The sequence below is a fragment of the Nelusetta ayraudi genome, unplaced genomic scaffold (assembly GCF_046127955.1).
Source record: "Nelusetta ayraudi isolate G7.1 ecotype Tasmania unplaced genomic scaffold, CSIRO-AGI_Nayr_v1 ptg000071l, whole genome shotgun sequence".
NCBI lineage: Eukaryota > Metazoa > Chordata > Actinopteri > Tetraodontiformes > Monacanthidae > Nelusetta > Nelusetta ayraudi.
This window is the reverse complement of record NW_027466121.1, coordinates 3,705,468-3,718,812: the sequence shown is the minus strand read 5'-3', so window position 1 is coordinate 3,718,812 and position 13,345 is coordinate 3,705,468. Positions and strand designations below refer to the sequence as shown.

At 44.7% G+C, this 13,345-nt stretch overlaps 1 protein-coding gene across 19 annotated transcripts in view; it reads left to right on the top strand.

Moving 5' to 3' along the window:
• ppfibp2b (PPFIA binding protein 2b) overlaps window positions 1-13,345 on the top strand; it is a 68,398-nt gene that overhangs the window by 25,063 nt on the left and 29,990 nt on the right. For 14 of the 19 annotated variants that reach the window (XM_076042544.1, XM_076042541.1, XM_076042542.1 and 11 more), the window contains 3 exons: window positions 5,457-5,543; window positions 7,387-7,500; window positions 11,852-12,001. In XM_076042544.1, coding sequence (XP_075898659.1) covers window positions 5,457-5,543; window positions 7,387-7,500; window positions 11,852-12,001 — 351 coding nt within the window. Of the gene's footprint in view, window positions 1-283; window positions 539-5,456; window positions 5,544-6,531; window positions 6,665-7,386; window positions 7,501-11,563; window positions 11,744-11,851; window positions 12,002-13,345 lie in introns of those variants that run through there. The other 5 variants (XM_076042556.1, XM_076042559.1, XM_076042554.1 and 2 more) reach the window with 4 other exon arrangements.

Here is a 13,345-nt window from a genome sequence, read left to right as displayed (position 1 = left end):
AAAGAGAGCTCCCACCACCAGAGAGAAGAGAGGGGGGAGGGGAGGGAGGGGGTGAGGGGGGGGGGCAGAAGTGCTGCAGAAGAAATAATGGGGAACATACAGTGAGAGAACATAAAGTGCAGAGAAACCAGAGAAAGAGTGTTGGGAATAGAGAAGTAGAGTTGGGGAGGGGGGGGACCAAACAGAGGAGGGGGGAGTTGCAGGCACAGATCGTAAAACTCCCTCCTCCTCCTCCTCCTCCTCCTCCTCCTCCTCTCCTTCCTCCTCCTCCTCCTCCAACGGCACAGCTGTGGACCTCGCAGTCACACACAGACACACACACGTCCGTGACAGGGCTCACGTGCCGCCGCTGTTGTAAAGAATTTACTTTTTCCCCGTTGCGGTTCAAGCTTACATATAGAAACATACACCCACACACACTCACGTGCGCGGTGCGAGCGGGTCAAACACACGGTGGAGGTGGCAGACAGGGCAGCGATGGGCTGGGAGCATGGAGACTCCCATTGACTTCTACAGACACTTCTCCTGGCTCAAGAAGGTGAGCGCTGTGGCTTCTTCCAACTATTTTATCTCTCCTCTTATCACGGTGCTGTCAAAGCAGCGCCTCGGGGGAGTTTTTTTTTTTTTTTTTCCATGTTTATGAGACAAATGACGAGGGAGCTCTGTGGTAGCGTGATAATCTGGTGCACTGTGCACTGTTTTTTGTGCCACTTAGTGTTATTTATTTGCTATTTTCACTTTTTTTTCTTAAAAAGCAGCATTAAGAGCTGTTTGTGTGTGTGTGTGTGTGTGTGTGTGTGTGTGTGTGTGTGTGTGTGTGTGTGTGTGGGCATCACAAGGACAGAATTATCAGATTAAGTGCATTATCCATCAGCTGATTTCTGTTGACAAAGCGGCGACTGATAGATGGATTTAATCAGAGAGGTGATGCCACAGGAGATGTGAGCTGCTGTCAGGACAGGCGGCTTCGCTGCAGTGTTTTGGGTGTAAACAGATTAGGTTGAATGATGTAAAACCACTTTCCTGACCTGAAAGTCACTCAGTCGGACACAGCTTACATTCGGACTTTTACTTGTATACATTCAAAATCTATCAAAATATCAGCGAGGAACTGCAATGTCAGTAGTCATGGCAATGAGAGAGAAGACATTAAATTCATTGGGTGTGTCCAAACTTTTGACAGGTAGTATATTTGAAAGCACTCTGATAATCCATCCTGTTCTGTTTGCTATAGGTAGCTAAGAAAAGGTGATTGAATGCGTATCTCCTTGGAGGAGGCTTGGTGTCTGTGGCTGCCACCAACTAAAAGCTAAAGCTAAAAGCTAAGCATCTTGTCCGTAAAATCTCTGCCAGTCAGGATTTGCAGGAACATGGAATTAAAGCGTATCCTGTGGTGACGCTGGTTTCACCTTCAGACTGCACAGTCACTGTTGATTGTCAAGCTATGCAGGCGGAATCGAATTGGGCTAATGCGATTTAGCGGCGCAATGATGTGAGCAGAGGGACTACCTGAGCTAATAGGTGACACACTCTCCAGCAGCCAACAATCGGCGCAGCATTGTGAACCAAGGCATTTTATTGAACAGTTGCTCCCCATTGTTTTCTCTGTTCACATGCTAATGTTTAGCTCAGCTATTGATTTTGTGTATCGCCACGGGCCTTGTGGCGTTCGCTACTCGAATATGTTTTTCGATCCTGCATTCCAAATCAGCAAATTTGAGTCCAAGGGGAGCTTGATTTAACCCATTTAGACCTGAGTCTGAGTTTTCTTAAACCTACAGAATGTTCAACATACACTAAATAATTTATTTGTCAGCCTCTGTAACATTTAGGAGCTTAGACCTTTGGTTTTTACAGAAAAGGACTGATATTTGTCGAACTCTGAAAATATTACAAAAGAAACCAATAAATTGATCGCAAGTTAAAACTGAATTTTTAACTTGCATAAATAAACTGAATTAAATGAATGGGGGAAAAAAATCCAAAAGAATCTCTTGTTTGCGAATCACAAAATGAAGCTCAGCAAACTTGGGAACAAAATTATTTTCCAAATGATTAATAAACAAAGAAATTTTTTTTCTGACACGTTTCGGGTTACAAGGTTGTTCAGCTGCATGTTTGCTGTTTTGCACATAAGTCCATTAAGTAGAATGAACAGTAATTGCAGTTTCAAAGTAAATCGATGATGCCTTGTATGTTGTCATGCATTCGTAGACAGTGCCATCATACTGTATGTATGTCATTGGGAACCCCACCCTCTTTGCTGGCTCTTCTGCAGGAAATACAGCTCTGGTTATACCAACTGTATTGCACTCATTATATGGCCTCATCTCTCACCTACAGCCCAAAATCTGTAAGGAAAATAATGGCATTATCACTGAAGTCTGATCCTCTTTTAATAACTTTTGAACAAATATCCGCTGAGGCGATAATGCGACAGGACCAGTCAGTCTGGCCTGGTTTATCAGCCCCCTCAAGTGCCCTGTCAGCGCCCCGAAACGGCCCGCCTCCTCTTGCAGCCCCGGTGGGAATATGCACGATTGCACTGGACGACTTCACATATTTCCTGCGCTGCTCGTCCCTCCGGAGGCGCCGACCCAACATCGAAGCGAAACGGCAGAGCCAAGAGAGTCCAATCCTAAACTTCCTCTTTGCTCCGTTCCCTTTGCATCTTTAGCGACGCCTCTTTCAAAACTCCTTTCACTCTGAAGTCTACTGATCCCACACTTTCCTTCTGTCTCACTCCTCCCCCACCTCTACTCCCTCCCTCTGCTCCCCCCGCCTCTGTTTAGTTTACAGTATATTTATAGGTTGGATGTGTCCATATGGCCAGTGTCAGGTGGCTCAGTCTAAGCCCCTCTGACCACAGCTGCAGACAGATTGTCAAGGATGTCAGGGTCAGGAAGAGTCAAACAGAAAAAAACAACAAAGTGGGGCCCGGTGAAGTAATGCTGCGTCTTGTCACCACTCAATTTGATTCTGTCATTAAAAAAGTAAAACTACAGAGGGCCCAGTGCAACTGTTGTTCCCCCCACTTGTTAGGTTGTGTTTTTTCCCCCTGTGATTTTTTTTTTCTTTTTTTTTTTTTTCCGCTTGCAACATCAGATAATAGTCGCAGCAGAAAGCCCTAAATGCAGATGTTTACATTCCTGGAATCTAGGTCATGGTGGCAGGAAAACGCCCCTTACCAGCGATTACACTCAGTTACACATGTTTTAGATGTTCCTCTCTGGACCGGCCAAGCGCTCTGATGTCCGTAGTTGGATACTGTTAGATATGTGCGGAAGACAACGTGGGTCGGTGCAGCAACATTCGCCCATTAGCCAGCAGTTTCTGCATTTTTTTTACTCAGCAGCCCTGCGAGTTATGCACACGTGTTTAAAGCCACTTAATGAATATCTAATTAGCATATACCAAAGTCTTGTTAGTGGCTTTTGTCCAGTGGCTGATACAAATCCCGAGATGTGAACCGTACCCAGTGACAGCCTGTAAAATTGCTGTAAAAAAGCTACTTGTATATCTAAAAATATATTATAACTCTGTTCCTCACCACATTTGATTCATCAACAGATATGACTGACTGTCCCAGGGATAATTATTTCAACCGCCAAATTTCATCTTCAGTCTTTGGAGAGATGCCCCATATGCATAAATACAGTGCAATATATATATATATTTTTCTCATAGCACCTAAACATCAAATCCCCTTATTACAAGTTGGATTAAAAGCAGGATTTGAGTTGTTATTTTTTTTTAAACTGCAAAAGCTATGGCAACGTCCGCCGACCTCTCAGATCACTTTATTTACTCCGGTCCTATTTCCCTTGTGACGCTGAGAGAGGCAAAAAGCAACATTTAATCTTGTTCCGGCAGACACGTTTTTTTTGCCCCCCTCCTCAGTTTGCCTGTTAGCAGTAGCAGCTGAGGAGTCAGCAGCTCTGACGTCGACGCCCAAAGATGGGATAATCTGACTCTTTAAGGAGAACCTACCGACTGCACTGACTACTTCATTTAAGCGGAACGTCTTCAGTAGTTCTGCTTGCTGTTCGTTTTTTTTTTTTTTAACCTCCTGAGTTGCAAAACAAACACAATTCTGCCATGTATTAAAGCTGAGCAACACAAAGCTGTCACACGCGTCCCTTTTTCGCAACGCTCATCCAAAAAAATAAATAAATAAAAAATCCCCCAAAACATGACAAAGAATTTATGCTTACGTGCTGGGTCTGACCTCAGCCGTGCGACTTTATTCACCTTAACTGCGTTAGTTACACATCAAAGCCTCACGCATGTAATTCCCGCCTAGAAAAAAAAAGAAATCCGGCAAAGCAAAACTAATTCTACTGATTTCTTGGCTAATTCTAGATAAATAGGAGACAGACATGATCATATGACCTTTCATCATGTGGCATGGGAAAAATATGCGAACAGCAAAAGCTCTGTCAGCTGTTTGTGCAGATTTTAGCCCGACCAATCCAGATGCAGGGACTTAAACGTATCATTCAGTCATCGGGTAGAGATCCATACGTCCTTTTTTTTTCTGTCACCACCTGTGCTGCACCGAGGGCCTCTGCTGGATGCTGTCTAACCCTCTGGGCTGGTTCACAGGACCAGCGCGGAGACAAACAACCATCCACACTTACACCTAGAGTTGCTCGGTGCAAATGTCTTTGGAATGTGGGAGTGTCCAGATCGAACCCATAATGGCGTAGGGAACAACACCAGTCAGGAGGTCCTCGGGTGGGAATCAAACTCACAACCTTCTTCCTGTGAGGCAAACGGTGCCACCGAGATGTCCCCAAAATCAAGAATTAATGAATGACAGTCAATATGGCAACAATCACACTTATTTTATTATTAATAAAAATGGTCCTTAATCTTTTTCATTATTTGAAACCACATCCCAAAGGGCCACATTCATGAAATACTGAAGTTTGTATGTCCTGTTTTGGAACCTTAATTATGAGTAGTAAGTCACATCATCACCTGAAATCATCTCAATATAATCAAGAAGTCTGAGGATTTTCTCATGCTGAGCTTCTGCGCACAGACTCAGAATGAGGAGGGATGGAAGCTTAACAGGCAGCATCTGCACATAATGTTCAGTATATAGTGATGGTATATAGTTTTTTGTCCATATGACATGTCTGGCCATGACCAGACCAGTTGTTTCCTTGCGTAAATTATATACTAGGTAAGCTAATGAGTGTTCGTCCCTCGAGAAGCCTATAATTTAACAGAGTCCATAATAAAGAAATCTGCTGATGATTCTCAACATCTAAAAAGTTACTCATTTATTGTTTTGTTTACTTTGTATTGTTTTGATTAAGTGGTGTCGTTGTTTTACCCATTGATAAATGCGATCGCTCACGGTTCAAGGTTGTCGAAGTTGTTTAGATCCCCCAAGGAAATTGTGTCACTGTTAATTTTCTTCTTTGTGCTCCTGTGCCTCCCTCCAGGTGAACCTGTGTTCTCCATCCAACAATGAAACCTACCAGGAACGCCTGCTCCGCCTAGAGGGCGACAAGGAGTCTCTGGTGCTACAGGTAAGAACCCTGCGTGGGGTTTTTGCATGCGGCGTGTTCGTCCCTTTAATGTGGCTCGAAACAGCCGACGCGGATGTTTTTCGGTGTCGTCCACGTGTTCTATTTGAACAAGTCTTGTTTTTACAATAAAAAAGAGGGATTTTCTCAAATGAACAAATGCACCTCGCGGCCTTGGTAGTCGAGAACGGACTGACCCACCCCACCACCCCCGGATCAAAGTTGGATTACAGTGAAGAACTCTCATTTCCTGTCGCTTTCCCTCGAAATAACACTCTCAAAAAAAAAAAAACTTTAGGAATCTTTAAAGGGGTTCGAAAAAGTCTTGTGTGATTGGAATCGCAATCGAAGGTCCGGGTTTATTCTAAACTGATGGCCACAGAATCTGGAATGCGAGCGGAGCTGAGGATTTTGTCCAGAAAGGGGGTTGGTGCCGCGCTGGGTAAACAGCTTTAGGCAGTTCCCAGACAGTAATCCTGCTTCTTACAGATGCTTCATGTGGTATCATAACAAACATGCCCGGACACTGTTGCCACTGTCTGGGCATGCGTTCCGTGGCCACCTCTCCTGCAGCCTGCGACAGTGGCGCTGCGGTGGTAAAGCAGAAGATTATAAGGCTCCCCGCTGAATGATGTCAACAGCCTCTTTCTGACTCTCGCATTAATTGCCGGTTTACGCGTCTGCTGCTACTCTTTTGCGCCTTCCTCCCACGGAGGCCGTGCTTTCCAACCGCTGCTCACCTGCCTGTGTTTATTTTATACTCTCTTGTGTAGATCAGTTTTCCATAACTGTTGCTTTAAAGTGCGCCACCTGCCTGGATGAACCCTGGTTTACAAAAGTCTCATTTTTCAGTCCTCTTTCCCCACACACACGCACATGAGCACAACACTCTACACACATTCCTTATCTGGGAACTGCTGTGATTGGTTGACGCAGGAGGTGACCGGGGCTTATCCACCCTGTCAGGAGGTTCTAACTGCCTGCTGACAGCTTGGCCCTCTCCCAGGTCTCAGCTCTTGCCTCACTTTCTTTTTTCACCTGCCTGTCTTCTACCACCACGGCCCTGCTCGTGTCTACGTCCCAAACGGGGAGGAACTTTCACGTGTGCGGAACAATGAATAGAGGTGAGCGGCGTCTTTAGTTTCGTCACACCTTTTCTTCTTTTGCACGTTGAGAGATTTGGAAGTTGGATTCAGGAGCCATTAGCACGCAGCAGATCACCTCCACTCCTGCCTTCGGTTGTTGAGTTTCGTCTACCTCTGTTGGTTTGAAGCGCAGATCAGTCACTTCTTCTGCCGCGGCCCTCTTTGTAAAAATGTGGATTTTGATGCGCGTTGAGCCGGGGGAAAACTTGAGCAGGAGACTGTTTATGTCGGCAGCGGCGGCGAGACAGGACGTGGCTGCGGGGATGAACGTCCGGGAAGCCGAAGTGACAGAGAATCAGCTGCTGTCATGACGAGTTTGTCATTGGCTAGAGGAACGGGAGACCGTGTGTGCGTGTGTGCGAGTGCGTGCGTGTATGCGTGCGTGAGAGAGAAAGAGCGAGAGGTCTAGCGGGAGGCGAGCGCGTTGTCGGAGCAATTATTACAAGTGAGCAACGCATTCCTGAGTGACAGATTGCTGAGCAAACGTGCGTTGTTACGGAGTCGCGGTGGGCCAGGATGAGCGTGTGCCGAAGTGTGGGATGGAAAAAAAGTGTACGGAATTGCATTTGGGATATGGATTTTGGTGGCGACGTCAAAACCAATCAACACTGCAGGTTTTTTTTTTGTACATACAGTATGTTCATTTGTTTAATTTATTTATTGTTAAAAATATTATTTTTTATTTTTGTGTTACCCGTTAGGTGAGCGTCCTAACTGACCAAGTGGAAGCGCAAGGAGAGAAGATCAGAGACCTTGAAAGCTCCCTGGAGGGTCACAGGCAGAAGTTGGCCTCCACAGAGCAGATGCTGCAGCAGGTAACGGATTCACACGTCGCCTTCACAGTGCGTTGTCTTGCTACGTTTCTTCTGCAGTAAGTGAAAAGAAGGATGGAGCTCCTGATTAGGTCGCACACTCGGGTTTGCATTAAGTGGAATGACGCTAACTGCGGTCCATCCTTATTTTCATCCACGGCTGCACAGATTGTGGGTCTGTGTTCACAACACGGGACACGGTTACGCGATGCCACTGACACAGAGGGGCGGCAACTCCTTTCTGCGCTTTAAATAAAACACACTGCAAGATGCAGGTAATTATACAGATACAAAGCCAGTCAAAGCTTTCAAACTAATGCGTGATGTGATGATGATGGGATCAGTCATGTCAGGGTGAAGTAGTCTAACCTCAAGCAGATCAACAATATTGATATTTGAAATGTGTATATACACCACCAGTCATAAGTTTGGACACACACTGTGAATTCAATGTCTTTGCTTTCATTCTCGTGACTATCATTCTCCTTTAAATGTTGCATAGCGGCTTATTAAAGAGCTCCAGTTGGTCTCATGCTCCATTCAGGCATTCTGCTGAAGCCTTTTGATGCTTTCCAAGGACACGTCGGCAGTTGCGGAGGTTCGGTTTATTTATCCCACGCGTGGCGTGCGTGAATTCCATGGAGCCGCGGTAAACCCAGGGTTTTACCTTTCATTAGATTCTGACCCATGCGGTTGCGATGAGCATGAAATAATTCATTCCTGGAACATTGTACTGCTGCTTTGAAAGAGGAGATGAATGCGAGGCGAATCAAAGCAGGGCTGAAAATGATTAAATAGAGGAGTGGCTCGGTGTTTAATTCAGACCACACCAGTTTAACCTCTTGGACTCATCAACCCCTCTGTTGCATTGTAGTTTTAACATTAACAGCAAAACCATGCGGATAACACGGATTTAAAATAAAAACTTCTTTGTTCATTTGTTTGTTTTACGCTCCTTGGCTAACGGCTCATGAGCAGCTGTTTCACGCTTTAATACTCCGAAAGCCCTTTGCAAAGACGCCCCCGCTCCCCGCTTAACTATGAACATCTCTCTTGAACAACTACTCAAATCATTACGGCTCCAAACTGGGAAAATGCCTGCAGGCCGGATTAAAGGTCGTGCCCTCTCCTCCCTTGGTAGGGTGGGGCAGCTTGGCCAATAATAAGACTGTTTAACTGGAATAATATTTTTTTCCCAGAAACCTGGTGGTTTAATCACATGTGTTGTGGAAATGAATGCAGCAAGAGCACATTCTCATGGATTTGCTGCCATGACCTCTGGCTGGACTGTTGACACTTGTGACGAGTGACTCTCCACAGATAAGAGTCAAATTTTTTTTAAAAATCCACTCGTTGCTTTTTAAGGAATTGTCAGCAGATGTTTTGAGATCTCTACCCACATTTTGTTAGCGCTTTATCTGCAATGAAAGAAGTAAAGGTTACATTCAATGTTGTGCATTCAATCAGTTTGTCAGTGTTACTTCTTTCCTGTGAATATGACATGAAAAATATTTGGAGTCTTTGAACTCCAAATTGTTCTTGAGGCCATTTGCAGACCAAAAGGCTCCAAGGGCGAAGCAATTGCCATTTAAAATCGAGCGACTTTGTGCAATTTATATTCTTCTTTTCACGACCAGCGTTCAATTGAGACTTGCAAGTCCACACATCTTCCTAAGCCAAAGTATAAAGAAACACGAGGTGTCTCCAAGTCGCTCCCAGTTTTTCATTGACGTCATCAAAGTGTTGTGATCTCTGCCAGGCTGAACACAACAAGGACCACGCTCTGTTTGTCACAGAATCAGCCCTCTGTTGGGACTCCTCAGCGGGCTCTTTGTGCTCCTCGTTGTCATGACCAAGGATAAAAAGAGCACAGCCTTAAAATAAACACAAGCACAAGGTCCGCGTCGCCCCAACCTGCTTTCAATCTGCTGTTGCTCAGCTGCGCTGTGTGCAACCAATGGCGAAAAGCGCCGACATCAATCAATCTTTTTTGATCCTAGTGCATGGAGTTTTTAGAACGGAGTCCAGGGTTTCAAACGCGTTCTCTTCTTCCCCCCCCCCCCAAAATCAGTTTCAGACCGAGGACGTCCACCTGTCTCAGCACGTGACCTTTTGACCTGTGCCTTAAAAAAAAAAAAAGAGAGAAAAAAAATCCTGCAGGACCGCTGATTGTCCAGTGGCACAGGAGGTCTGGTCTTTAGATTGTATTGCATTTAGGTGCTCTCATGCAGAGCTGTTGCCCTCAGTGTGAGTGTGTGTCTGTGTGAGCGCGCTGGTTAATGGCTCCTGGTCAAATAGCTAATGCGATACAAGATGTTTGCTGAGAGAGCTGAAGGTGGAGTGCGCAGAGAGATAATGTCTGTCTGCCTTCAGAGCCTGCGTCCGTCGTGTTCCGTTTGTGTTGTGATTCTCTCAAATCGTCGGCGTATGTTTTTAAAAAAGCATGTGTGGAGTGGAAATCACAATCCCTTTTTTCGTCAACTCGTGTAACCGCAAGCGAAGAGGCATTGTCACTGCGTCGTATTTCTGTATTTATCGCCGTCATGCTGTCACGTTTTCCCAATCTGTGCGACCGTGGCTCCGACTCACCGTGGGAACCACGGGTAATTTTAATTACGCAAAAGCCTGCCGTCAGCGTACACAAACGCACACCTGTGCACAGCTTTCTAATGCCACAGGGAGTCCGCCCACGTACTGAGTCATAATTTTGGTTTTTATTTTGAATCAATGACAGGAAATGGACACGGAAGTAAATTAGAAAGAAAAAAAATGCTAAGACAAAAGGACTTCTGTCTAAATCGGTTTGGTGCCAAATGCACACATCAGTCAAGGGTCATTACCTTTCTTAATGTTTAAACCGCTAAAGCTAATTGACTGTATCACTCAGTGTATTTCATGCGTTGACTTATTGATGCCATCTGCCACAATATCGATATTAGCTGCTGAGTATTGATTCTCTTTTTTTTCCTTCCTTCTTTTCAATCTGCAACACATCCACAGTACCCAAATGGAGATCTGACTCTGGTGACTGTGACAACCTCTAACCACCAGACGTGACTCTTTGATTTACAAGTAATCAAAGAAAAAAAATATTGCAACTATTCTTGACAACGAACAACATTGAAATGCAGATTTATCATAAAATGACCCTCCTCAAAGTTGGGGTCTCGCGGGACGACATTTGACGAGAATTACGGCCATTCAATGGAAACACCTTAGAAATCGCAATTTGATGAAAATTCCTGAAATATCGCTTTTGTTTTGCGTAAAACTATAATGGAAAGGCAGTCGCTGTCTCATTTATAGATCGAGCGCGCACGCACGCAAACACATACACACACACAGAGGCTAAAACATTTAAAACAATATGATTTTATCTCAGTTTGACATTCTTAGAGATTAAAAACTTCAAGTTCAAGCATTTCTGCTGCTGTGCCACTCTGTTAGTGCTTTAACACACTTCTGGAGGTTGAAGTGAAAGCTTGCGCCTCATACGTGACGTAAGGTAAACGTCAGGTGGCCGAGCTGAGGCCACGACTCCGAGTTCTGATTAATTACCTCTTTAGACTGCAGCTTATCCTGCTCTAAGTGACCCTGGTGTAAGATTTCACACACACTCACACACTACCAGCTGCCACAACTATCCTGTGCGTGTGCTGTGCCTGTGTGAGAGAGGGCGAGCGACGGAGAGAGAGAGAGCTCAGGTGATTGCAGTTTTTATTGCAGTTTTTTTGCTCCGTTTTTGGATTGTTGTCTCAATATGCTATCTGTATAAAAACTGTTTAAGTTTAGTGCTTTTATTTCAAATACTGATCTCAACACTCATTTGTAATGTGATTATAGACGTAAGATTTCTTACATCATGGATTTTCTTCATTCAACCATGTTTTTCAGCCGTAATTAGCAGTTAGTAATTCACAAGAACAGTGTTGGAAGGCGGAGATGACTCCATAACAGCTCAAGTTTGAGCAACTCAGGAGGAAGTGGCATTCATTTGGGGAAATGAAAGTAGCCACAGTTAGCAAAAGAGATGCATGGGGTGTTTCTCATTTGGACCTCGTCTTTTACTCCGTCCTGTACCAAAGAAGCACAGATGTATTAATAGAGCTCCTAGCTCGCCTGAGTGTGTATATATTTAGCATTGTGGGGTCTGGGCCCCCAGCCCCGTCTGCTCTGTCAGTGTGGGAAGAACGTTTGTGAAGTGGAGCAGCGTGCCAACTACTCTCTGCCTGGATTTGTGATATACGTGCGTTTGTTTTGTGTATTGTTGCGGTTTTCTCACACAGCTCAGTCTGGTCATTTCAGTTCATCTAACTTGCTGTGTGTGTGTGTGTGTGTGTGTGTTGTGACCCAGGAGCTGATGAGCCGGACGTCTCTGGAGACTCAGAAGCTGGATCTGATGGACGAGGTGTCGTACCTCAAACTGAAGCTGGTCAGCATGGACGAGACGAGCAGCAACGCACAGACGCAGGACGCCGCCAGTAAAGAACAGAACAAAGCTGAGGTAAGGCAAAGATTACTCGCTTGATGTCTTCCCATTTAAAGTTCCAACCGGGAGACAATTGCGTTTGTTACACAATTCAACATATTCTTCTTGCTCCGGTAAAAATAAGAAAAGAAAACATTTAACTGCCAAACAACAACTTGTTAGCATTGCTGCTGCAGGAATAGCAGCATGACTTTGTGCGAAAACATTTCACATTCGCTTTGCCTCATTTGTTTAACCTTCTTGTCCGCAAGAAGAGCTTAGGCAACTAAGCTGGGGTGTAATCGCTGCTTCTTTCCGCCGGATCGCGCGTAAAGGAGCCAAATGTCTAAATGCATTACTCTTTGTTGCTGTTTTCCCGAGGGGGAGGCAGCGATGCACTAAAACTGTGACTTTGCAAGGTTTTAGTCCCTGTTAAAGCCACTGCATGGCATTATGTCTTGGTAACGCTCCTCGAAGCATGATGCCCATGTTATTCCTTCGCTCTCGGAGCAAGGGATGATAAGGTGAGCCATATTATCTTAAAAAAAAAAAGAGAGAGAGACCTCAGGCATGTTTTCCCATCTTCGGTGTGAGGTAGCAAAAGCATTCCGTCGGAGCTTGTTGGGGACATATAAGGCTGCTCGTGTTTACTCTGAGACCAGCTGCCCAAGAATGTGTGTCAGATAATTGTTTATTTTTTTCATGGTCAAGCCAAAGAGAGGAGTAACAACATCCACTCTGAGCTGTGGTCAGTATGTTCCACCACAAACGCAACTAAAATAACTGGTTTCCAAGAGGGCGCCACTGTGGTTTTGGGAAGAGAACTCAAACGAAGAAGTGCTTTTTGTATAGAATTTTTAAGGCATTTCCTGCTTAATTATTAGATTTGACTTTTTTTTTTTTTTTTTTTTTTACAATTTAGATTGATCTATGTAGCTTTGGCTTGACAAATAACATCACATAACAGAACAGACATATATGCTGAACTTACTGTCAAAAGAGTTGATAGACAAACTTCAAAACGCATCGCGCAGATTGCAGATGCAGATTATCAATTTATATGTGGGCTAATGTAAAAGCGCAGGTCGCAAATTTCATTTTGTAACTCACCTCTGGGCTGGCAGTAGAGCAGTGAGTTTGTTGGTGTGATTCGTGTGAAGTTGTACCATTATTTCACCAATGATGGAACTGTCAGCTGATGCCAAATCACATCCAAAAAAGAAAGTCTCAAGTATAAACAGTCAATGAAGAAAGGGGTTTCCCAACACCATGTTGCAGCCACATCTGTCACCCAGTCAGCAACAAGGCAGCCAGCGAGAACAGGGCCACCATCCAAGCTCATTGGCTGAGGTAACAATGAAATGTGTCTGGATGAGAGTC